Raw genomic sequence first — 26,058 nt, 5'->3', positions numbered from 1 at the left:
GCTGGGGTTTCTTGTATGCATCTGTCAATATCATAAGCAGCTGACCGGGTCTGAGTCTGCAGACCGTGAACTGTGGTATCCCTCAGCTGTCCATCAAAGCATCAAACAGCAGCTCATTTGACCTCCAGGGTTTGCCGCTGTCATTGAGGTGGTCATTAACTCTCAGCTTTTTCACATCATGTTTTCAAGTCAAGCTGACACACTCTGTCTGATCGTTCCTGCAGTGTGGGTGGAGGAGCTTGAAAGAGGTTGGAAGATGCAAGAGACGCCAAGAATATAGTTAGACCTACTTTTTCCATTATGAGAGAAAAAGCAAAACATAGTTTCTGCTGTTGTTTAGCCAAGGTTTTCAAAAATATTTTCCTTTATAATACGAGTTTAAACAGTATTCCAGGATGCCTGAGTATTCATAATGATTGTAAATGGTATCTTATCAGGAATGCATCTCCTGAAAACGCATTTTGGATAATTTCATCAACATCAAAAATAGTAGGGGTGGGAATCTCTTGGCACCTCACTTTTGTTTTTCTTATTTATTAATTAGTTTCTTAATCTTAAAATATTTTTTTACTTAATTACATATGTAATTATAAGTACTTTTTTCATATAATTACAAGTTAAAAATGTAATTAAAACAATAGTATGCTTAGATTTTAAATACATAAACTAAATGTAGCTTAAAAACAAAAGCAAGTAGCCTAGTAAATAATAGACGAACATCAAAACATTACAAGCAATAAACAGAGTGCTTTCAGTATTTAAAAGTATCTGAACGTTTTCCATTCAAGAGCTGTGAGTGTTTATTCTCTTTCTCATCTTTACTGTTGTTTGATTATTACTGATGACATCATAGACAGCAGCACACTAATGCACAGATCTCTTTTGAAATGTAATGTTTTTGTCCTGTCTGTTTAAGCCCTTAAAGGTGTATTGTGTAATATTTAGGAGGATCTGTTGACAGAAATGCAATATCATATACATAACAACTATGTTTTGAGTGGTGTACAAAGACCTTACATAATGAACCGTTATGTTTTTATTTCCTTTGAAAGAGCCATTTCAATCTACACACCCCCCGGGTCCCCTTACATTGAAATGCTCAAACATGTTTCTACAGTAGCCCTAAATGGACAAACACGTTTCGTCACTATGTTATTCTTTGTGCAAAGAAGCTAGCTAAAGTCAGCGAATAAAATACTGACACAATGATGAACAAGTAACAATAATATTCGCAATAACATATCGTTTTACTGAATAATTAAGTAAACCTAATTTCTTAATTTATCTTTGTAAAGAAACCTCATTGCTTAACTAGCTACTCTCTGCTGTCTCAGACGATGACATATTTTCCTGTCGGCCACCGTAACTTCTGTTGGTTGCAATTCGCAACCTCACCACTAGATACTGCTAAAAATTACACGTTGCACCTTTAAGACATAACTGAATGTGTTTACATTAATTTTGCGTAATAAAACATATTTTGAGATGCAAGTGCATTTAACCACTTACACGGAGTTGCACACAGCCACATACGCGAGTGCTCTTCACAAAGAGCGCAGGAGTATTTGAAATTGAAAGCAGCCTTCTGCCAGTGAGTTTCATATTTTTAATAAATAAGCCCACTGCATTCCAAACTCCCGAATATCCCACGAATGTCCTTGTATTTCGCTTCAACCTTTCCAAACTTTATTAAAGATTATTTTATGAAAGGTTCGAGCGGTGTGTGTGAGGAATTGGAACCAAGCAGAATGCTAGTGTTTCTAAAACTTGTTTCGTCATTGCGCATTTGCGGTTAAAAACTAAGCTCAGAATCGTTTTTTAAATTCTCAGAATCGATCCAGAATTATAACATAATTTTTATGGCGATTACATTTATTTTTAAATAATTATTTACTTTTACATTAATTAATTTGTTTTTCATTTTAAATCAATAAAATATATATTATAATATAAACAATATTTCATATAAATAATATATTATTTTTTTGTGTGTAATGAGAATATGTATTTCGTGTGATGGTAATGAGAATGAGAACGATACACGATATTCAGCTCACGATACGATATATATATCACGATATTCAGCTGACGATACGATTCGATATAATTCGATACACTTCCATCATTTTCTGAAAGATTTAAAGGGGACAGAGTGATTTTGGTGACATCTTGTGAATGTTCCATTTACTTGGAGTGAATTATTTGAACTGAAAACTAAAAACTTGATTTACACAATATATGTCTCTGACTGGACAAGTTTAAGTTATTCATTCAAGAGCTGTGAGTGATTTTCTCTGCCTTTTGTTATTTGATTCACATTAATGGCTCAATCGTCAGCAGGTTTATTAGACGCTGCCCCTTTAAGACCGAGTGCAGATCTAATAGGTGACTGATGCACCATCATTTTCTCCTAACTATTAAAGTCCATTTAAGACATAAACTGTTTAAGTGAATAAACTGTTTCAGTGAATCTCAGAGCTGGTCATTTTTATATTATTATGTATATTTGATAGTTTAGATGCGCACATGAAGCCCAAAGTTAAGTAGCCTATACTTTTCTTGTCTCGTTGCAGTCCATTTCAGAGCGTGCGTCGCCTTGTGAACAGCGTCTCTTGCGCAGATGTTTGTGCTTTTTAATAGCTCTTTTAATGATTAAACCCGTCCGCAATTTAGCAACAGTAGAGACTGCATTTTAAAACAATCACCGATCGTGCTGATTATGACGGTACGTTTGGGTTTTAGGAAGAAATGACAGCGCATCGCTGTGAAGGGAAGGAATTTGCTCTAGACATAATGCAGTTAGTTTGGTTTCATCTCAAATATCTTCTTTTTATAATCTCTGAAAGCCGAAATCTAAAATAAAATTTGAATATTAACCCAGATCTAAAGTGTAACCACGTTTGAATGTTTAGTTCTGTCCTCATTGTCAGTCATTAAGCGGGGCTGTGTGTTGTGCGCGCTGTGGCTCCGCGTGAGAGATCTCTCTCTTCTGGACTGCGAATAGCAAAATTGCATAACAGACAATATTATTATAATTTAATATTATTATATATAGAACTGGCTGGCGAGATAAACATGTTCAAGATTACGTCTTTATATCAATAATAAATAGTAGCCTACGTGTATTTTCTATTTTCTCCAGTACCAACAGCATAACTGAAAACGTCCGAGCTTTAAAGCGAATGGGGGTAAACACGGGGGGTTTGAATGGGACTTATGTATCGATACTCGCGGCTGAAAAAATCGATACTTTTTTGGGAAAAAAAATATCGATTTATATCGCAGAATCGATAAAATCGCTCAGCCTTAATTTTGTGTGATGGTAATGAGAATGAGATGTATTTCGTGTGACGGTAATGAGAATGAGATGTATTTCGTGTTTCAGGGATGACAATGAGATCTATTTAGTTACAGTAATGGCAATGCGATTTTTCTGCTACGGTAATGGGAAGGACAATTATTTTGCGTTATTGTAATGAGAATGGGATTTGAGTTACGTTGTTTGAAAATATTTTTTTTATGATACAGTTATGAGAATGATATTTCTTTTTCCCCGTGTGTTACGAAGAATTTGGTGTGGAAGTATACTTTAGTGTCATAAAAATAGTGTCAAAAGGCAAAAATCTTAAAGGTTATAAAAGTATAGTTCAGATTTAATTTAGTTTAAAATTTAATTCAGATTTAATTTTAATATAGTTCAGCTTAGATTTAAGCAAAATCTAATGTATAACTTTTTTATTATCTTGTGAAATATGAAAAAAGGGTGTGAAAAATGGCTCGGACATCCCAGTCTTTATATCTTATAGAAATCTGATTCAAAATTCAGTCCACACTCTTAGTCATGGTCAGTTGAATAGTTTGCTACATGCACAATTAGCATGGATTAAACATGTATTTTTTTTCCTAGGGAAGACAAGTGCGTCTAATCTTTTGCTGGTTCTCATTGCAGAGCAGCAGTCTGAGTTTTTTTTCCAGGAGAAGTGGCACGTTCAGCTGCAGTAAAGTCCTTCATTTTTCAGATAATGAAAAATGCATCCTGTTTTGGTTGTAGCAAAAAAAAAAGAGAGAAAGAAGTGAAGAACTGAAAAAGAGAAGAGTGAGTCAGGTTAATGCTGCTGCAGAATATCGAGAGCTCTTGTGAAAGTGTCTCTTCAAATTAGTGTGCGTGTGTGCACGTGTGTGTGTGTGTGTGTGTGTGTGTGTGTGTGTGTGTGTGTGTGTGTGTGTGTGTGTGTGTGTGTGTGTGTGTGTGTGTGTGTGTGTGTGTGCAGCAGCTGATTGTATTATTAGATTTAGTTTAACTAGTTTAGCACCGTTTCAAGTGGCACAGCACATCATAAAGATGCACACTTGCAGTGTAGACAGTTTCAATGATTAGTGAGGAACTGATTAAGCTCTATGTTCCTTCACTCGTTTGCTGTGTAACTGTGTGAGTCTGGAGAGAATGTGGTGAGAGTGCAGCTTTCCTGTTAAAGCAGTTTGGATGACCTTTCAGGGTGTCATTTGGGGCTGAAAAGGATTATTAATTAAAAAGGATTATTTATTAATCGTTTGCAAGAAAAAGAGACCTGAGATAAAGTCGTACCTTTTTTAGTTCTTCAATAAAAACAAGCGGAAACGAGCTTCCGCACATGCAGTACGTCATCCAGTATTATGAATACTGTGTTTTGGAAGTCATACTCATTTGACATACTCTATTTTTACATTCTGTCACTGTGTTGGGAAGCGCATTGCATATTCGGACAGACAGTGTCTGTCTGTGAGTAAGCAAGGACCACTGGCGCGGTGTGTACAGCTGCTAGCTGCAGATTACCATAATGATGCGAGCAGTAGAGCAGAACGCTCAAAGCTCAAGGAAGTGAGTGTGAAATTAAAGAAGAATTTACAACAGTGCCAATGCAGCACACTCAAACCGCAGCTCGCAGGAAGACTGTCACTAATTGGATTTCGAGCTTATGGAGGAATCCCTCTGTCACCATACACTGCTTCAGAAAACACTCATTCATTATTCTCTCTTTCCCTCCCTTCCTCCCCCTGACCCTCCTGCTTCTCTTTGTGATGCATACGTCTAATTTAGTGGTAATTGGAATAAACTAAACAGAGTGCTTTAAAATGTGACTCTGATGAATTGCTGTAGTCTGTTTATGCAGTTTGGCTCTATTTAATTACAGTTTCAGGGATCCTTAAGACCTACATTTATATTTACCGTTTACTTAGTATTAGCACCTAAAAGACACTAACGCTGTGTAACTTCCCGCAATTTTAAATGCAAAATCAGGTTATACTTTATTTTAAGGTGTCCGTGTTACAGTTCAGTTATACATTTAACTACTGGAGTAATAATAATTAAGCATGTACTATAAGTATAGGATTAGTATTTGGCTTAGGGTTAGTTGCATGTAATTGTGCATAATTTACTGTTGTTACTATAGTAACTACATGTAATATGGGTAACAAGGACACTGTAAAATAAATTGTTAACCAAAATCATTTTATATATAAAATATAAAATTCAACTTTGTCATAACAGGAATAAGTCACATTTTAAATATTAAAATAGAAAACAGCTCATTTAAATTATAATAATATTTTACCATATTTCAGTTTTTGTTTTTGTCAGACAGTGAACAGTTGTTTACTGTATTATTGATGCAGCCTTAAACAAAAACATAAAAAAAAACCTTACCAACCCCAAATTTTTGTACAATAGTCTAATTGATAGGCACAACTGCATAAGATATCAAGTTTTTTATAGAAGTTTATTTTACACCAAAAGAATATTTGTGTATATTTTGCCAGTTTGTCTTTGATCTTGGCAATAATGTTTATTGATACTCTTGCCAAGAGGGGTGGATTGTATTATTTTGCATTCGGGCATGCGTTTAGTGAGTGTAATGTTTCCTCAGTGTCTCATTATAAGCCGTTTTCTCCAATAACGATTATAACTTCCATTTACAGTGCCAAAGTCACTTTGAAAATCATTATTTTTTATGTCTCAATGATAAAAGTTTTAATAAATAAACTCGGAATGTACAGATTAACCACTTGTGAAAATATTTCCACATTATTTTGCATTTATTTAATTTAATAATACAAAAATCATTACAAATTATAATATCAGATTAATTATTTGAGTATAAAGTTGAATTGAAAAATAAATATAAATTCCAGAATGTCTTAGTATTTAGTTTGTTCTGCTTTTGCTTTAATCTCAGCAGCATTTAAAACTCCACAAGTTGATGATCATGTTCTCCAGCATGATTTAAGAAGCATCCATATAACATCTTGCACTTCAATGTAAGAAAAACATCTGCCCTTCTGTACAAAGAGGTTCATGATCAGTGTCACAAATGTACTTATGTTTTTAAATATTTGTTAATATTTCCACAAGGGAGGCACAAAATTAGGAATTGCTTAAAGTTGTTCCATTTGGTTTTCAGAATGTACGTTTAATGCATCTAAATTATTCTCACAAGCCAAAAACCAAGAGATTCTGTCGATCTGTAGATCAGATGAGAAAATCGATTGATGTCTCTGTAGGAATCTAAATTTCACCATTTGCTCTCAGAGCAAATTAAAGTGGAATGAACAGTGAATGCATATCAGTCATTACGGTCTCATCCGAGTAATAGTGTCATTATGAGAGTAATAGTGAGTTTCAGTGGGATCAGCAGAGAGGTCAGGCGTATTAAGGGACATTTAATGTCCTGCTCTCCCTCTTTCTTCTTGGTCACTGTATGTGTCTCTTTCTTTTGGCTCTCTATTATTAGCTATAGATTATAGTGGGGTTGGTGTGGAGTAGTGAGAAGTTGCTGCAGGACCTATATAATTGAAACTTAATTATAAGTTTGCAGGTTGGACTGAGGTGAGTGATATAGTTCTTTATCTTTTTCCAGAATGAAATGAATCTCTTTAACAAAGGTTACCCAGATAAGTTTAAATGTGGCCCGTTACTGTACACAGAGGAAGCGCTCAGTCGTTCTGCATGGCAGATAAGGATTGTCGCCATCACGGCGCAGTGGGATTAAAAACATTAGCAGTCTTGCTCAAGGTCACCACGCACCATTCCTTCACAAATACTTTCACAGCGAGATGATGTATGAACAGAGGCACCGAACGCTTCCAGGCAAACACCGGTCTAATTAAAGTGGTGCAATAGCAAAATGTGATAATGCAGGAGAAAGGAGGTCAGGAGGAAAGAGAGAGAACAGAAGAAAACAAACAAGAGCACATGTAAACTGTCTGTTGGGTTCGATTCAGCTATGGTGAATTTTTCATGATGCCTCACTTTAAAGTCTGAACGTTTACCGGCTTATTGTAGCTGCAGTGTTAGGCATTGTAAAAAGATCAGATTTAAATTACGGTTTGGTTTAGTTAAGGTTTTGGCACTTGCTATGTGAACACACACTCAAAAAATGAATGGACATGATTCGAAAAGGTTAAATGGTCCTGAAAAAAAAGAGTCACACTTGTATTGTTTGCGGTTAAAAATGACCGCATTGGAAATGAATGGGGGATGAATCTTACACAATCTTACTGAAAGCTCATTTTTTGAGATATCAACCTCACACAACTTGTTTAGTTTTATGGCTTTGTTTTTCTTTTTCTTTTTGTGCATTTTGAATAATATTAAAATAAAATAAAATAACTTCTTTAATGTTCACTTATTTTCACTTCAGCAGTAAGCTCTTAAAAAGACCAAACTTAAAGCTGTGCTCTAAAGCATTTAAAATTTACAAAAAATGTATTTGGAAATGTAATTTTTTTGGCTAAAAGTGGTTAACAGGTAATACATGGATCATAAGTATTGCATAAACATAATTTAGTACCATAAAATAAAAAATAAAACAAATAAAAAACATTCACATATGACGTTCTGTTTACTGTGGAACTCAAAAAAATGGTCAGAATGTTCAATCTGCTGAAAGTGAATGGTGACTACAGATGTCAACGAGTTTCCCAGTGAATGAAATTTTGGTTTGTTTCTTTTACAAAAGAAACAGAAGACTGACAGAAGACTTATAGCAATAGACAATATAGCACTTCAGTCATAAAAAGTAATTTTATGATGCTTTTATGGAACTTTTGTCCTTTTTGGGGCTTGACAGTCCCTTGTCCACATCCACCATCACTGTATGTAAAAGAGCAGCGTGAACATTCTTCAAAATGTTTTTGTTGTGTTCCAAAGAAACAATTAAAACAAATTAGATGAGATTAAATTAAATGGTGACAGAATTTTCTTTTTTTGGGAACTATTCCTTTGAAAACATCCTTCATTACAATTTTTTTTACAGATTTCTTCATTATTCTCATTTGTTTTCTCCCTAAAATGTCTAATGCGTATGACATGTTCTTGTTTATTTCCAGAGAGTGTACTGGATGACTTCCTGCTGACGTATCCTGTGTTCATGTCCACCAGTGACCTTTGTCAAGCTCTACTTGGTCAATATCCTTATAATGACATGCATACATGCTCCTATATACGTCATTGCTGATGTTGTTTTTGCTACACTAGCTGCCTGACTACATTTTTAAAAGTGAAGTGTGTATTTTACAATACAATATACAATAGACACTACACATTAACATGGACTAACAATGAACAATACTTCTACAGCATTTATTAAGCGTAGTTAATCTCAACATTTACTCATACATTTTTAAGATTAATAGGGGTATCTGTTAACATTAGTTAATGCACATGAACATAATCATTTTTAATACTATTTGATTAAAAAATACAGTAAAAACTTTAAAATAAATATTATTACATTTTAAAATGTATTCCTGTAATGGCAAAGTTGAATTTTCAGCATCATTACTCTAGTCTTCAGTGTCACATGATTCTTCAGAAATCATTCTGATAGGTGGATTTGCTGCTCAAGAAACATTTCTTATTATTATCAATGTTGAAAACAGTTGTGCTGCGTAATATTTGATATTATTATTTTATTTCTTAAACATTTTTTCTGGATCCTTTGATGAATAGAATGTTCAAAAGAACGGCATTTATTTGAAATAGATTTTTTTGCAACATCATAAATGTCTTGATTGTTACTTTGCTGAATAAAAATGATCATTTCTTTAAAAAAAATGCATACATGTAACACTTACTGTACATTTACAGTATATTAGAATGCAATATATTACTAGATAATTCATTAGTTAATAGATTATTTTAATAGTATTATATAGTTCACACATTAAAATAACACCAGGTAACTTTTCAACCTTCATAATATATTTCCAAGTCTCTTGTGATGGTACATCGACTTACAATAGGTTGAATGACACGTCTGCCATAGCCTGACGGGGTCTGTAGCGTATTTAATCGTACTTTTAAACTTCGGGTTTCGGGTAGTAATCGGCGAACAAAGAGAACTACAAAACTCGACTGCTTTACGGCATATACGTCACTTCCACCACCACCCCCACTTCCTTAAAATCGCAGGGCTGTCAAGTGTCACGCATTGAGCGTGACAGTCACTCATGTCGGTCTTTTGTCACGGTCTCCCGCCACACATTGTATTTCTCACGCTGAAAAACTATTTGTAATATATTTAATATGCCGCATCGCCCAAAACTCTGGCCGCGCCGCTCACACTGTGGAACAGGCATGAATTCAAGTGCGTCTCCTCTGGTGTTGTTCGTCTGGTGTTGTTAGCCAATCAGAAAATAGCACTATTGTATCTGGGTAACATTTAACACAACAACCAATGACACCCTGTAGTCTGGGGTGTTTTTTTGTCTGCCTGACTATGTTACGGAAGCTATCTTATCCTCCGTTTATCTTCATGAATCAGGTAATGATTATTTGTCTTGCCTCAAGCTATAATGCAAAAATTATTAGCTTTAAAAATTATTAGTAGCTTGATATTATAATATTGACGATATATGGTTATTATCTACCACTCAAACATTGCATTGAAGTATCATATAGATTCAGTAAAACGGTAACCAATAGACTAGGCTACTATAATGACACTGGCTTGTAAACGTGATCATCGCGATCATTTGTCGTTAGAAAACTAATAAAACCCATGAAATTATATTCATATGACATGCTGAAATATATGCCACTGTACCTGCGATGAAGACATTTCACACGCGACGCAAGCAGAACAACTCCATGTGACCTCCTCCTACAGTGTTCAGGGCTATCATGGTTGTCAACAAATGCACGATGACAGAGTTTACGACAGTAGTAGAGGACAATACTGTTACCCAACTGTAGGGGGACCCCGAGAGCAAAAGTTACCTGGTGTTACTTTAAACAGTTATTATCAATAATGCACTAAATGGTTGCACTTTATTTTACAGTATGTGCACTTGCATGTACTTACCTAAGAAAGTACTGGTGACGTGTTAAGGGGAAGGTTCAGGGTTAGTACCTAGTTATTTGCAATTACTATAAGTACATATTATGTACAAGAGGAACACAACTGTAAAATAAAGTGATACCCCCTTCATAATATATTACAATTTAAGTTTTGAAAAGAAATTTAAATGTAGGGACAATTAATCTTTGTCAACAAAACTTGAATTTGAGCATGAGCGTACATATTTTTTTAAAAGATCATTCAGTAAAGTGTCGACATTTTGATTAGTGTACATTTTGATTGTAGATATACATGAATGTATCAGAATCAGAATCAGAATCAGAAAGCTTTATTGCCAAGTGTGCTTGCACACACAAGGAATTTGTTTTGGTGCTGAGGCTTCCAGTGGACTATACAATACAACAAGAAACATGAAACATAATACTACAAATTATAAGAATAGCGAATAAAAATATAAATATATGAGAATAAAAAGTATCACAGTTAGGTTTAGTCAGAATAGACATTTCCAGATTTCCAGATTATGAACATAAGCTGGAGAGCTCCACACCGAGGCAGCCATGTGCGGCGCCATCTTGGTTATCATCTTGATATTGTAATTTCTAAGTCATGTATTCTTCAGTTAACTAATGAAAGATGATCTGAGACTCCCATGAAGCAATGAGCATCTCAGGAAACTGTACTATGACCGAGCAGCTCTATGTTATACATGCTCTTTTACATGATCTTAACAGCACGCTCTGTCTTTCATTAAACCACTTAACAAATCCTACGCCCCGTTTAGCCGAGGGCACGCAATTAATTCTCTCTTACTGAACCTCTGTTCATTTAATAAGGAGAATTCGGCCTCAGGCATTTCCTCCTTCCTCTGAACTGTGGTTTTGAGCAGAATAGATTTGATGCCTTAACTGTTCCTGGTCTACCTATTGTTCAAAGAAAGAACAGATGAAAGAGGAGGGGAGAGTCACTCTGCTTAGGAAACGAAAAGTGCTGCACCTGCTGTCCCAGTGGAGCTCGCAGTGCACAGACCTGCCGCAGGACGACGAGCACGCCAAAATGTTCCTCAAGGTAAGGATGGAGAGAGAGGGGGAGGGAATTATTTTTGGAAATACAAAATTGCCTCCGCCCCTGCAGTTTTTGATTTCTTAATGCCTCATAATGAGGACGAGATCGTGAGATTATTGCTGGCTTCAGAGGATTTTTAAATGCCCTCAGACCTTTTAATTATGTGAACATGTATTACAGTCAAATTGGTACACACTTTTTTTTGTTACACTTTATTTTAAGGTGTCCTTGTTACAGTGTAATTAATCATTTAGGCTCTAAGTTATATTGGGGACGTTTACACGACACCGTTTTCTACTAAAAATGGGAAACTTTTTATGCGTTTTGGCCGGTTGTTTACACATCGTTTTGGGGTCCTGAATACTCAAACTTTTGAAAACTGGTTTCTATGGTGACGGCGTTTGCATGTGTATTACGTGTTCATAATATATGCGCATAGTGCTTTTTTTTTTACAAAGTGACATTGCCAACTACTGGCCTGGCAGCAGAATACAGCGTTTTTAGTCTTTCTTGCGGATCCTTGTGAACGGATACAGTTTTGTCAATGTTGTCGTCTGTACACGAAAAACGCAAAGGAAATACTCTTGCATTTTTTTGTACATTGCTGTTGTGTAAACGTACCCTAAATTAACAATTGTACTATAGGGTTAGTTACATGTAATTATGTAGTTATTACTACAGTAAGTACATGTGACATATGTAGCAAGGAGACTGTAAAAAAGGGGTTACCTTTTTTTAAATTAAAATTAAATCAAATCAGATCTATTCATTCAGACAGTGTAATCAATATCTGATATATTGGTTGCAATAGTAATAAATTATGCCACATTCACAACCTGAAATTTCAATCTTGCATTCATTACATGTTTTCAGAATCTGTACAGACACGTTCTGGATGATCTCTGTGAGTTTCCCTCTCTTGAGAAGGATCTCAAAGAACTTCAGAAACTTCTAAGAATGCAAAGGAGACAGTGAGTCACTTCATCATAACTTAAATTATACATTTCTTGTTCACAACTGATATCTGCGAAGCTCTTTGTTATGGTAGATATTTTAAGATTCATTAATTAATTATATTTGCACAATAACATCCAGTATTCATACTCTTAAAAGTGTTTTATCCATGCAACCACTTTGGGATTAGCCCAACAAGGCATGGTTTTCCTTTCACTTCAGGGAGACATGATGAGAAATAGAGTAACAGAGAGATAATAAAGGAGTGAAATGATGTTACAAAAAAGACAGTTGAGATCCTCATCAGTCGCTCCCCAGATGACAGATATTCTGCTGTGGGCGATAACTGAGCTTTAATTAGTTTTAAAGGATTTAAAAAACTGCAGTTTAAAATGACTTCTTTTGAATGACTGTCAACATATTATCAATCAGAAATTGACTCTTACAAGCCTCATTACCCTGGGTGTCGAAAAACAAATCATGCCAAGTCAAACTGAGAGGCATGTGCCCCTTTAGATTGAGTTTTTTTATTCAATACAGCTTCCAAACTTCCAAAAATGTAATGAGGTTACACTTTATATTGTGTCTTTAACTACAATCTGGATGCAGGACGTGACGTGACGTGATGGCCAAGAATGGTAATCCATGCTTGGAATTTGTCCTCTGCATTTAACCCATCCAAGTTAGTGCACACACATTAAAGAGCAGTGAGTAGTGAACGCTTCAAACCGTGAACACACACACCCGGAGCAGTGGGCAGCCATTTTTGCTGTGGGGCCCGGGGAGTGATTGGGGGTTAGGTGTCTTGCTAAAGGACACCCCTGTCCACTACTTTCGAGTTACCAGTCTGACTTTTAATATTATATTATTATACAGTGTCTTAAAACCATTAGTGATTTAAAAAAGCAAATGCAGTTTAAGTCAAAATGTTTTAAGGAAACCTGGCACTTAGATATTATATTATATTATATGAATTATATTTTAAATGAATACAATATTATAAATTTTATATTTTACATTTGCTTATTTTAGAGCTGCTCATTTACAATAACAAGGCATGCTGATCACTGTCTGACAGGTTTAGTTTTTAATTGTATTGTAATATAACTTTTATATGTTGTTGTTAGTACTATTATTATTATTATTATTATTATATTTTAATATTTTATATTTGCTGTTTTACAATGAAAATACATGCTGATCACTGGTTGACAAGTTTAGATAAGGGTTGTATAATAGTATTATATTATAGATTTTAAGTAAATGATACTGTATATATATATATATATATATATATATATATATATACACAGTATCATTTACTTAAAATGTATAATATAATATTATTATACAACCCTAATCTAAACCTGTCAACCCGTATCTTCAACCTATATTTTATATATAATATATATATATATATATAATATATATATATATATATATATATATATATATATATATATATATATATATATATAATGTTACACGGCTCTCTGAAATGCTTGTTTCTGATTGGCCAGTCGCGACACTCCGAGATGAGTTATTCTCTGATATCGTCATCGTCAATAGTAACGCTGTATAATGACCATCTCATCCGAGTATTTGAGGCCGGTGCTTCTTTCAAACGGAGCTGGCGTTCCTCCTGAAAGTGTAATAAATGGTGCAACCGTACATTATCCCTTAAATGTCCATCTAGTTTGAACTTGTTCATTTGCCTCAACTCAAAGCTGCTTGGTAGGAACTGTTTTTCTTCACAGAAGCATTGCATTTAATGAGCCCATAAACAACTTCAACTCATCAGTATTTTTTGTCTTAATTATTTACATATTACAAAATCTCCCTGTCTGGATTTATTTTGAGATAAAAACCGTTTGGGTGTACATTATCCATAACTTAATATTATTATACTGTAACCCATTATACCAAGCCATCTTATGCTTTCCCTATATAAGGAATTTTCTTCTTCTTTGTTCATGTCTCACCTCACCTTGTTTTTTGAAGCCTGGACTGTAGATTCATGACAGCCATTTTAATAACTACAGTAAGGTCTGGATCAGGTTTTTTTGGGTACTGTACATAAGCCTACAACTAAATTAACACCGGATTAGGAAAGTGGTGTCGCAATATTCCTCTAATACATATGCAGACAGAGCAGAATGAATGAATTCCTCCAGGCCAAAGAGCTTCGCTCATCCACTATTTGTGTTCAGTAAGCAGCAGTCCTGCCGTTGACCTCAGCTATACATCACACTCCTGCTGGTGCTTCATGAAAGACCAATGATTAATTAGAGAGGCATCAGATGGGGAATATGGAGACTATAAAGCTCTCTCCGATTGCCCGTTTTTATCAGGCTGTTTAATCAGAATGAGCTGTGCATGGATGAGGACGTTGTGCGCTTTCATTTAGATGAGGCAATCAGTAAATCACGTCGTGTCAGACTTTAATGTTAGAGCTGATGATTCAGGCCTGATCTGAATGAGAAAAGGCTTTTTTACGAGCGCTCCTCGCAGCGGGTGGAGATGCCATCCTGCAGTATTGATATAATGGCACATTTGTATTTCAAGTGATCCCTTTGGCTCATTCTTCTTTATTTATTTCTGTCTCTCTCTTGTCTTTTTCCCCTCATCTCTCAGCACGGTTGATGAATCCTCTCCGCAGAAGAAGGTAAGAGTTAAGACCATCCGTTATATCACACAGAAGCTCAATGAAACCACCTCGGTGCACTTTGATTGAACTTTTTGTTGTTTAAAGAGGTCGCATCATCAGAAATCATCATGATATAGATGACTGAACCATGGCAATGCTAAGATATGTCCGCCCCCATTTATATATCGATGAGAAGCACTGATAGATATCAGAAATAAGCTCATTGTAAAAATCTGACCACACAAGATAACTGCGTTCACATTACACTTTGAAATCTCTGGGTTTTTCTCAGATATTGATGCTGAATGACACAAGACATGCGCTTGTGGAATAAGCTGACAGGATGCCAATAAAGTTAATGACATGAAAAGTGTATTCAGGTTAGTGGGCAAATATCTAAGTGCCAGGTTTCCTTAAAACATTTTGACTTGAACTGCATTTGCTTTTTTTAAATCACTAATGTTTTTAAGACACTGTATAAATGTAACATGTTGTCAGCTCTTAAGCATAATCAATGTAAGTTTGTGCACTCAATGCTCCTTCAATATTCATCAACTTGCCCTGCTCTCGTGACTAAAGTCATTTACATGTAGAGGTCTTAAAGGTACAGCAACAAAAACATGTACAACTAAATTATTACTGCTTTTGAGACAAGAAACGTATTAACTTATTATAACAGAGGAAATTGTGATTTATATTGTGATATATGTTCACAGGACAGGTTTTGTTCAGTCATTCATTCTTTGTTCACTTCATTCTCATTTAAATTAGCGTGAGAGCGCAATCCCATAAGTACTGATGTGATGTAAAGTTCTGCGCGTGATATAGAAGGCTTGTTCGACTTGAACCGGCGCTGCGCAGACCGATCGGTTGATGACATCAAAGTACCGCGAGAGCGATTCAAAAGCATAAGGAGCCGTCTGCTCTCTAATCGCTCTCGCGGTACTTTGATGTCATCAACCGATCGGTCTGTGCAGCGCCGGTTCAAGTCGAACAAGCCTACTGACAACGCTCAAATTAAAGAACACAGACGCAGTCAGGTCAAATAAGCAATCTAACACAAATAAGCATCTGGTTTAAGACGTGCTTTTAAGGCGGTAAATAATGGCACAAACACTAGTAAACTGACGAGCGCAAACTTTAGTATATCACCTTGCATGATTCATTTAAACACTCTCTTCCTATAAATTTTGCATCTGAAAGAGAAACTCCTACAAATGCTTATGTTGTATGGTCAGCCACAAAAATAACTCTATTCAGGCCTTTTCAGTGCTAATTTTTCACTGCGTGTCTTTAGTAAATCCTGACATTAGGTTTTTAATGCCAAAAGCTGTTAGTAAATTGGCTCTTAATCCTTAATTCTTTTAACTATTATTTATATTTTATTTTAGTTCGTTAACAATAACAAAATGGTGCTTGCAAGCTCAGACTGTATGCTTAAATTATACAGCATGAGGCTTTCACTGTTGCTTTAATGTGTCAGTGTTAGCATGTGCATTTCTCATAAGCAATAATATTCTCAATCCCACATGTTTACTGTCTTGCAGAATAAAGCGCTCTTCCACCAGCTGAGTCTGAAGGAGAACTGGCACCCTGGGAGAGGAGCTCAGAGGGAGAGGAAGGAAGGTAAGCTCATCAAATATTCCCTCATATTTCTCTCCAACACTCTCACAGAGGTCTGACGATGATGGCAGGTGGTTTATGTATAACAGCATGTGAGAATCTTGTCGGATGGTGCTTTGATGTGAATTGGTGTCTGATTGATGCAGCTCTGGATGATTGTGTGTCTTCAGTGCTGTGTCGCGTGGACGTGACCGTAGATTCATACGTGAGCGTGAGGACACACATTGAGGTGTCCGTGCAGGAACTGCTGAGGACTGTGGCCGAAAGACTTGACTGTGCTGAGGACGACATGGTGTTGATGGCCGTCACATATCCTGGAGGTCTGATCGAGTTCATCCATCTTTCTATTTTCATTTTGATTGACATTGCTGCAGCTTTGTGTTTGAGACATCACTGTCCACAGGTGTGCAGGGGTGCTATTGTGCTTTTGAACTAGTCATTAGGGTACAACGAGCCCCCTCTTTGGATCCTAATGTATCTGATGATTGAAATAGTATATTTATGGTTATTTAAAATGATCAAACAATGGAATTTGTGTATAAAGGAATAAAAATGGTAAGGCAGCTAGTGCAATAGGCCAGGGGTGTCCAAACCTGCTCCTGGAGGGCCACTGTCCTGCAGAGTTTAGCTCCAAACACACCTCAACCAGATTTAACACCCCTGCAATAAGGTGATATGGTGAAAATTTGTCACCATATGCAAATACTTTTGATATAGCAACAGATTATTGGAGTAATAGTTAGTTTTTAGAAATAACCACTTTGGCAAATTATGCACCAATTTTTAATGGTGTGCTGTACTGTAGTATGAGGTTCATCTTGGAGCTTCAGTGTTGGTAAAGGCATATTTCACTATTGAATTGTGAGTGAAACAGTCAGTGCTGGTTGACTTTAATTCATCCACCCAAACAAATCTGTTCCATCCTGTTTATTCAAATTAATTTGTTGCATTTCAATTATTCTGGATGTTCTTCCTTTCAGAGTTTTGATGGCGTTTTAGTATTTTGGTTCCAACCTAAGTGTTTAGGTGCTTAAAGGGATCTCCACTTAAATATGAAAAATCTATCATCATTTACTTATGTTCCAAAACTTTCTTCTTTCACACTTTATTTTAAGCTGTTCGTTTTACAGTATAATTATACGTTTAAGTACTGAGTAATAATAAACGACATGTACTTACTATAAGGTTAGGATCGGGGTTTGGTTTTGGGTTATGCTTAATTTATAGTTATTACTACATTAACTACAAAAACGGAAAAAAAAACAGTGTTTCTGAAGGTTGTTTAAAAAAGGTGTTTTCTGTCTATACAATTTCAAGGTAATAGGCTCCAGTGTTGTTGGGTTCCCAGTATTCTTCAAAATATATTGTGTTTGTAATGACATTTTTATGGTAACACTTTACAATAAAGTCTCATTTGTTAACTTTAGTTAATGTATTAACTTGTATGAGCAATGCATTTGTTAAAGTATTCATTAGTCTTTGTTAAATTTAGTTAATTTATTGTTTGTTTGGGTTAGCCAATGTTAATAAATACAACTTTTGATTTTAATAATGTATTAGTAAATGTTTTAATTAATATTAACTAAGATTAATGCTATAGAAGATGTGTCCATTGTTATTTTTACTCTAAATCCATATTTTCACTTCAAATGCTGAAACGCTATTGATTTAATTGCCTTGAACAAAACTGAATACCATAAATTCATAAGTAACATAAAAATATATCAAACTAAATACCAAACTCTTAAGTCTCAAAATATATGTGATCATTTGTGGGATTCTCATTAGCTGCATAATTTTGCAACATTTGAAATGTTATTACATGAGATCAAACTAATCTGAAAATCAACCTTTGGACACTTCCCACAATGACCTCATGAATCAGGAACATTTTCAGTGTGTATGTTGTGATGTTTTTTTGGGAGACAGAAATTAAAGCGGCACTATGCAGGATTTCTGTTTTTGTCAAACAGCGATCTCTAGAGTCGCTGTAGAGTACTTGTATTTAACGTTACTGTCGTAAACACCACTCACGCAGAGTGTATCTGCACTCACGGCCTCTGCACTTCATAGTAATAAAGTAGCCTACCGCGTTAGGCTTACCTGAGCCTAAATGCCAGATGACACCAATAAAGTGTATCATGTACGTCGCATTATTTAGCAGGGCTCTCAAGTTTTGAAGACAGGCAAGAGTGACATCCAGTCGACGGATAGATTTTTGTCATTGGTTGTTGCGTTAAATCTTACCCAGATACAATAGTGCTATTTTCTGATTGGCTATTGTGTAGCTCGACGAACAACACCAGAGGAGACGCGCTTGATTCTTTACACTTGAGAGCCCTGATTTCGTAACAATGTCCGTTATGATGCAACATGATTATTGCAATTTATCATAATAGTTTCCAAATTGCAAATTCCAAATCCAAATTGCGCCCCGCCGGCCCAAAGTTGCAAGGCTGGTTTTGCGGCTCACAGGCACCAGGGGGGTGCGAGACGACCACCATTCAACACGAAATCAGTAATATAAACATTACAATGACTCCAAAGCTGTTCGGTTAAGGTAAAAAAGTTACTTAGTTCTGCTTTAAGGTGGCCTTCAGGACCTTTGTATCCTAATTACCAAACTGGGGTCCAAATAAATGATCTTTAAATAAATTTTCTGTTGTACCTCACTGTTTACCCCATTGATGCTTTCTCTTCATCGTTATTCCTCTCTCTTTCTTTCTCCAGAGAAGGTTCTGCTTCAGTCGGATCAGTGTGTGTTCTCTTCTTCACTCGGAGCCGCTGAGAGGCTGCTGGTCTGCAGAAGAGACCTGACTGACATCATGGTGAGAGTCAGAGTGATGCGCTCTTAAATCAAACCTGCTTTCCACACCATTAGTTCAGGTCTACACGACTGTACAAGCTTAAAGGCGCCGTATTCTAAACTTGTCTTTCTTTTCTGCCTGTATTGTTTTTTAAATGTTATGCCAGACTTTGTGAATGACCCACTTTAACTAAGTATAACGCTGAACAGATGAATGTCTGTATTGTGTTCTCGCAGAGTCCCTTCACTGATAATGGGCACCAGCGCTCAGTAAAGATGCTGAGCATGAACACATGGGATGTTGCCGTGTCGCTCACCAACTGTGACTGGAGTCTCTTTAGTAACGTTCATGAGGTAAAGTCTTCACATTTCACGCGGTGCTGCACAAGAGGTGGTGTTCTAGAGAGCATATCCTTGAAATGCAAACTAAAATGAAGTTTAAATTTAAAATAGGCAATGAGGTAATCATCAAACACAGTTGCTTTATGTAATGTCAGTCTGTAATGAAAGAAAATATTTCCTACAAAAGAACATAACCCAACATTAAAGGGATATTCCACCCCAAAAAAGAAAATGACGTGATCAATTGCTCACCGTGATGTCGTTTGAATTTCTGTCCCTCCATTGAAAGTCTATTTACTCAAAATTTTGAGGTTTGTTCTCACGGTGCTCAAGCAAGTAAGGTTGATCTTGTTTATCAAATTTGATGTGTTTATGAATGTGCATTGAACATTTTTTTATGTGAAAACAATGAAATTAATTAAAATTCAAAAAATTTAATTTAATTAGTTCATCATATAAAGTGATCTTGTCTAAGAAGATTCATATGTATTAATTAGGATTACGTTTCCTATGTCTTTGTGATATTTGGGTGGAATTTCAGTGGAATATACAAGGTCCCAAGCTGAAATTTAGAAATGGTAAATGGGCATTTTGAACACCATTCACAACAGACCGGACCATCTGACCAATCAGAGCAGAGTAGGCTCTCGGGAAGAAAGTGGTTTAGAGATGAGTTCCATTCAGCAATCCGAAGGGTTCAAAGCACGTTTTATGGGTAATCACTTTAGTGCCTGGTTACAAATCAGACTAAAATCACTTATATATACACACACATTTGAACTATGTTATCACGTCCATTAATGTCTTTTAACTTATATGTTTCATATACTAGTACGTAACCGAAGCTATAGAATGTGAAATTAAACATTTCTTGTTTTTACTGTTTTTTTTTTATTTCGCTTACATAGAAACCTATTGTGTAGTAATTGAATTGTATGTCTTTGTGTACTGTGAAAAGCACTATACAAATAAATATATTACTTGATGGCAGAAAACTGCTAGACTACCTAAAATGTTTTTACGAACTGCTTTTACCTCATCTTGTACATATCAGCGGGATTTAGCATGCGACTCATCTCTATGGTGGGACTATATTCACCACACAGGAATCACAAATCACAAATCCTTACCATTTCTAAAGCTGTTTCAGTCACTGTTAGAAAAGTGATGATGCTGCAATGTATATTATGAAAAAATTAAGGTGTTTTTGGACCTTGGATGCATGTAAACCTTTTGTAGGAGACCTAAACCAAATTAGGAACCTTTAAAATAGCACGATAGGGGCACTAAGAACACAGCTGGCTTGTAAATTGGACATACTCAATAGTCTTGATTCAATACTGAGATTCTCTACAATGTTCAACAAGGCCCAGCAACCATAGCCATGTAATTTTCTTTTCTACTGTGCAGCAAGAGCTGGTGCATTTCACATTGAGCCGCGATGCGAGCGTTGGCCACACAGTGGCGCTGGAGCAGTTGTTGCAGCGCTGTAATGAGACTCAACAGTGGGTGATGACTGAAGTGCTTCTGTGCACAACCCTCTGCAAACGTGTGCAGCTCTTCAAAAAATTCATCAAGATCGCAGCACAGTAAGTACACACGCACAAACAAACACTCGCAGATGAAAATAATCCCATAAACTCCGAAGGTCCTGAGCCATATCGTAAACTTATCGCCAGTAAGAATCCACATTACAAGCCAAAACACCTTTGCAATCACATAGCAACAGGCTAACATAACTCCTGGTTGTATTTCTTTCTACTCAAATTGATCAGATGGTGTACATGCTCATGTTCCCCTCCTTTCTTGTCTCTCTCACTCTTTCGTAGCTGTAAAGCACAGAGGAACCTGAACTCGTTCTTTGCGATTATTATGGGACTGAATAGTCCCGCTGTCAGTCGACTCACTCAGACATTGGAGGTAGGAAGACAACAACTCCAATGCATAGAAATATACTACCATATATGTGGAGTGGTAGTGGTGCAGTCAGATTTTCAACATCAATCTTTGTGATTATTTTTAGAAGCAAGAAACTAGAGTGTATTGCAAACTGTGCTAAACAGGAATTCAATTCTTCCATTTTTTTTTAACTGTCCTAATTTCAGAAAGTCCCTGGGAAGTTCAGGAAGTTGTTCTCCGAGCTGGAGAGCCTGACGGTAAGTGACTGTCTTTCACAATCTTAAGTTGCCTCCTGCTAGTTCTCCTCCTGCTAGAGCATTTTGTGCTGTTTACGGCTCATTAGGATATGACGCCGTAATCTTATCAGAGACTCCAGGGAGGAAACAGCAGGAGGCATTACAGAGGAAGAGAATTGAGACAAGCCAGATGCTTTCACGGGTAAAATAACACAATATGTTACAAAAAATACACATTAATGCTTGTGCATGACCCACAGGACCCTTCTTTAAACCATAAAGCCTACAGAGATGCCTTCAGGAAGATGAAGTCTCCCAAGATCCCTTTCCTACCTCTGCTACTGAAAGGTGCTACAACCAAAAACATACACAATATCATCCGATCATTAGTAATCTGCACATGACATCGTGTTCTAAGCAGCCACAAGCTATTTGTGTCTGCACCAAACACAAAATTGCTCTACAAAGTGAAACAAGGTCTAAAAATAAAAGAAACATGCATAGATGAATAATTCACAATATGATCAATAACATTAAGAAAACAGGTGAATTTCTATTCCTTGTCAACTTTAAATGTTTAAATATGGGGGTCAGGATTTTAAACTGAGTCAACCCAACACAACAGATATTAATCATTTCCGGGCCCAAACACAGTCAAATGCCAAAAGCAAACGGCTCAAATATACATTCACTGAGTGTAGTAATACTACTGACAAAAAAAAAAAAATTCATGATCCTAACCTATTCCAACATCTCAGAAGGCCAGACACTGATTTCATCTTTTGTGGGTTCTGTAATGTAGTGTACAATGTGAGTTTTTAAAAGCTTAGCTTAAATGAGTGATATGAATAAGTAGTTCTCATAAACGGCTGTTGAGATAGTTGAAACCCGTATTCTTTACATCACGACTTAAAGAAATAGTTAACTTAAAAATGAAAATTGCCATCATTTACTCACCCTCAAGTTGTTTCAAACCTGTTTTTCTTTCTCCTGTTGAACACAAAAGAAGATATTTTAAAGAATGTCAGTAACCAGACAGTTGATGGGACCTATTGACTTCCTATAAATACTATGGAAGTCAGTGCGGCCCATCAACTGTTTGGTTACTCAAATTCTTCAAAATATCTTCTTTTGCGTTCAACAGAAAAAAGAAATTCATACAGGTTTGAAACAACTTGAGGGTAATTAAATGATGACAATTTTCATTTTTAAGTTAACTATTCCTTTGACAAGTGGTTTGAAAGAAAGAATGAGCATTTATCGCTAGTTTCTTTATCACAATGTATCTGGTTAGGACTCGTTGAGAGTCTCTTTGACAGACTTTTGGCCAGTTTTGCAACAGCAATGTGTGTAGTGAAATTTGAACAAACATTCTATCTGAACAGATATTACCTTCATTCACGAGGGCAACAAAACCTTTCTCGACAACCTGGTCAACTTCGATAAGCTAGTAAGTCAATAATTGGGCCTTATACAGGTCCTTTTATTATTGTTTGTTTTAATTAAAGGTATAGTTCAAAAATGAAAATTCTGTCAATTCATTCCCCCTCGTGTCATTCCAAACCTATATGACTTCTTGTTTTTGTGGAACAAAAGAAGATATTTATTTTGAAGAATGTTGGTCACCAAATTGTTTTGATTACCATTGACTTCTGTTGTATGAGGGGATATTTATCAAAAGTCCTACAGGTTTGAAATGACACGAGGGTGAGTAAATGACGACAGAATATTCATTTTTGGGTGAACTATCCCTTTAATGTCACATACAGTACCATCAAGTGAGCAAAACAAGCTTATGTGAGATGTATTTTGTGTGCAGCACATGATAGCAGACACAGTGCGGATTATCAGGCAGTGTCGGACAGATCACATGGGTAAGTGCTCAAAACGCACAGATTTACAAGAATAAAATAAGGTATCCTTGCTTAAGTGTGTAATCTCTGCACCGCAACCACATTCCAAATGGAATTGAAAAAAAAAAGACTGTTTCAAACATTTTTCCCAAACACTTCCACAATCCCACAAAGCCCACAATCTCCTATTGGCCAGGTAAACTGATAATCACGCCCCAATCTCATGCCATTGGTTGAGCTAATGTTGCTGTTGCTGGTCGGACTGCTCAAACAACCAAAGAGTTTTGATAGCGCCATTGTTGCACAAAATCAGCATACAAATGCTTTACTTAGTTGTCTTTTCATATTATACTTGGATAGCAGAACGCATTTTAGTATTTAAAACAATGACACACTTCAACTTGTATTTGAACACACAAGTCCGTATATATTACTGAGTAACTCAAATCTGTCTCTACACTTAAAAAAAAAAGTTCATCACAGATTAGTGGCTTCAAGTACACTGAAAGTCAGCCTCACTCCTGTTGTGCTGATTCTCTATAGTTTATAATAATGATTTTTGTCCTTTGTCCATTAGGAAACATGTTGTCCCAGAAGGACAGCGTGGAAGTGAGAACGTACATCAATTACCTGCACGTCATCGACAATCAACAGACTCTATTTGAGCTCTCACATAGACTTGAACCCAGGACTTAGAACAACTCCATACATCCTAAATCAACTACTGAACGACAGGGCAGAAGACTGTGATGAGTATGTCCTCCACTAGGGGGAGACACACCCACACCAGCCACACAGAGCAGAAACAGTGCATCTCACAGCCAAAGAAATCTCGACAAGATTAATAATGTGAAAGGAAGAAACACGCTGAATCATGCAAGATTGCGAAATATAAAATTGCTTCTGAAATCTACAGAACAGTTGTAACAGAAATGAAACATTACAGTGACCCAGTGTTCTGTAAATTACAGTACAGAAACATTACAGTGACCCAGTGTTCTGTAAATTACAGTACAGAAACATCACAGTGACCCAGTGTTCTGTAAGTTACAGTACAGAAACATCATGTTGAGAGTCAGATGTTTTTTTGTACAGCAGACTTTCACTCAGTAGTGTAGGACAGAGTTTTAGTTGTTTTGAGCCAGTTTGCCACTGCAAAATAGTTTTACAAAAATAGCCAGTGTATGGTTATTTAGCATACTGTATGCATATATGAGAAAATAATCTTCATTTCTATGTAGTCCAATTAGTATGGAATTTGAGCTACATGCACAAATGATAAAACAATTTGATGCCTTTTTAGATCATGTCCAACAAACTATTTGTAGACAATCAGAAAAAAATGTCAAGGCAGCACACTGTATTTTAGGTACAGTATTGCTTCCAGAAGTAGAACTTTAGATCAAAGGCCATTAGTTGAACTTGCACACCCGTAAGGACATCTTTAAATAATGCATATCTTTAGGAAAAGATATTCAATTTATTTAGCAGACTTTTACATAGATAATTGGATACACATTCTGGACTAACCTCCTGTTTGAACAACTATGAGCAATGCTTCTGACACTAGATGGTGCTTGAAGAAAGCAAAAAGTATAGATTTCTTTCTCAAAGTTGTACTTTGATTTATGAGACATTAAGATATTTATTAAACAACAAAGTTTTCCCCGATTCAGAAGGGAAGACAACATCTAAAATGCAAAGAAATGATGTAATGTAAATGTGATCAGATGGTCTGAAGGATTTGGCGACGCCATTGATTGACCAGTCTGATAATGCCTGAGGTTCATATGTGAACTCTGTAAATACTAAGACTTTTTTAAAAAAAAGAAAAGAAATAAATACAAAAAAAAAAACAAGCCATAAAGCAATAGAAAGGTGTGAATCTCACCTTCAGAAAAAAATGTTAGCAGTGACTGACTATAGCTCCTGTTTGCACTAGTTTTCTTTACTAAGAGCCTGACATTAAAGGGAAAAAATAATTTGCCACTGTCTGTTTTTTTTTGTGTGCCCATGCTGTAAAATCCATCTTTTGCCTAATATTTTTTTACATTACATAGTATGCAAATGTGAATTAGACACATACCACCACCTAGTGGTAGGAATGTGAACCGACAGACATTACTGTTAAAAAGCTGCATGTAATTTTTGTCTCTACAATGTTTTTTGAGAAATTTAAGTTAAAATATGTTTCTCTGAAAAAAAAAAAACTGCTATTATTTTACATTGAAATGTGCGTTCCGTGTCGTAATGTATGTTTTTGTTTTGGTCTTTGTTATTCCGCCCCTACCAA

At 36.0% G+C, this 26,058-nt stretch overlaps 1 protein-coding gene across 2 annotated transcripts in view; it reads left to right on the top strand.

Annotated features, from left to right (window-relative positions):
- Positions 1 to 25,751, top strand: part of rapgef5b (Rap guanine nucleotide exchange factor (GEF) 5b) — a 58,560-nt gene extending 32,809 nt beyond the window's left edge. For both annotated transcript variants that reach the window (XM_077209195.1, XM_077209194.1), the window contains 15 exons: positions 8,368 to 8,446; positions 11,264 to 11,408; positions 12,279 to 12,376; positions 14,994 to 15,024; positions 16,554 to 16,632; positions 16,800 to 16,949; positions 19,360 to 19,457; positions 19,673 to 19,789; positions 21,188 to 21,366; positions 21,607 to 21,697; positions 21,883 to 21,933; positions 22,173 to 22,260; positions 23,298 to 23,362; positions 23,732 to 23,786; positions 24,343 to 25,751. In XM_077209195.1, the coding sequence (XP_077065310.1) occupies positions 8,368 to 8,446; positions 11,264 to 11,408; positions 12,279 to 12,376; positions 14,994 to 15,024; positions 16,554 to 16,632; positions 16,800 to 16,949; positions 19,360 to 19,457; positions 19,673 to 19,789; positions 21,188 to 21,366; positions 21,607 to 21,697; positions 21,883 to 21,933; positions 22,173 to 22,260; positions 23,298 to 23,362; positions 23,732 to 23,786; positions 24,343 to 24,461 (1,445 nt within the window). In that variant the 3' untranslated portion in view covers positions 24,462 to 25,751. The remainder of the gene's footprint in view (positions 1 to 8,367; positions 8,447 to 11,263; positions 11,409 to 12,278; positions 12,377 to 14,993; positions 15,025 to 16,553; positions 16,633 to 16,799; positions 16,950 to 19,359; positions 19,458 to 19,672; positions 19,790 to 21,187; positions 21,367 to 21,606; positions 21,698 to 21,882; positions 21,934 to 22,172; positions 22,261 to 23,297; positions 23,363 to 23,731; positions 23,787 to 24,342) is intronic.
- The last annotated feature ends 307 nt before the right edge of the window (positions 25,752 to 26,058 follow it).

The sequence above is a fragment of the Siphateles boraxobius genome, unplaced genomic scaffold (assembly GCF_051911475.1).
Source record: "Siphateles boraxobius isolate OS27281-9 unplaced genomic scaffold, OSU_SipBor_1 12, whole genome shotgun sequence".
Lineage (NCBI taxonomy): Eukaryota > Metazoa > Chordata > Actinopteri > Cypriniformes > Leuciscidae > Siphateles > Siphateles boraxobius.
The sequence above is the reverse complement of the archived record's forward strand: the minus strand, read 5'-3'. Positions and strand labels throughout refer to the sequence as shown.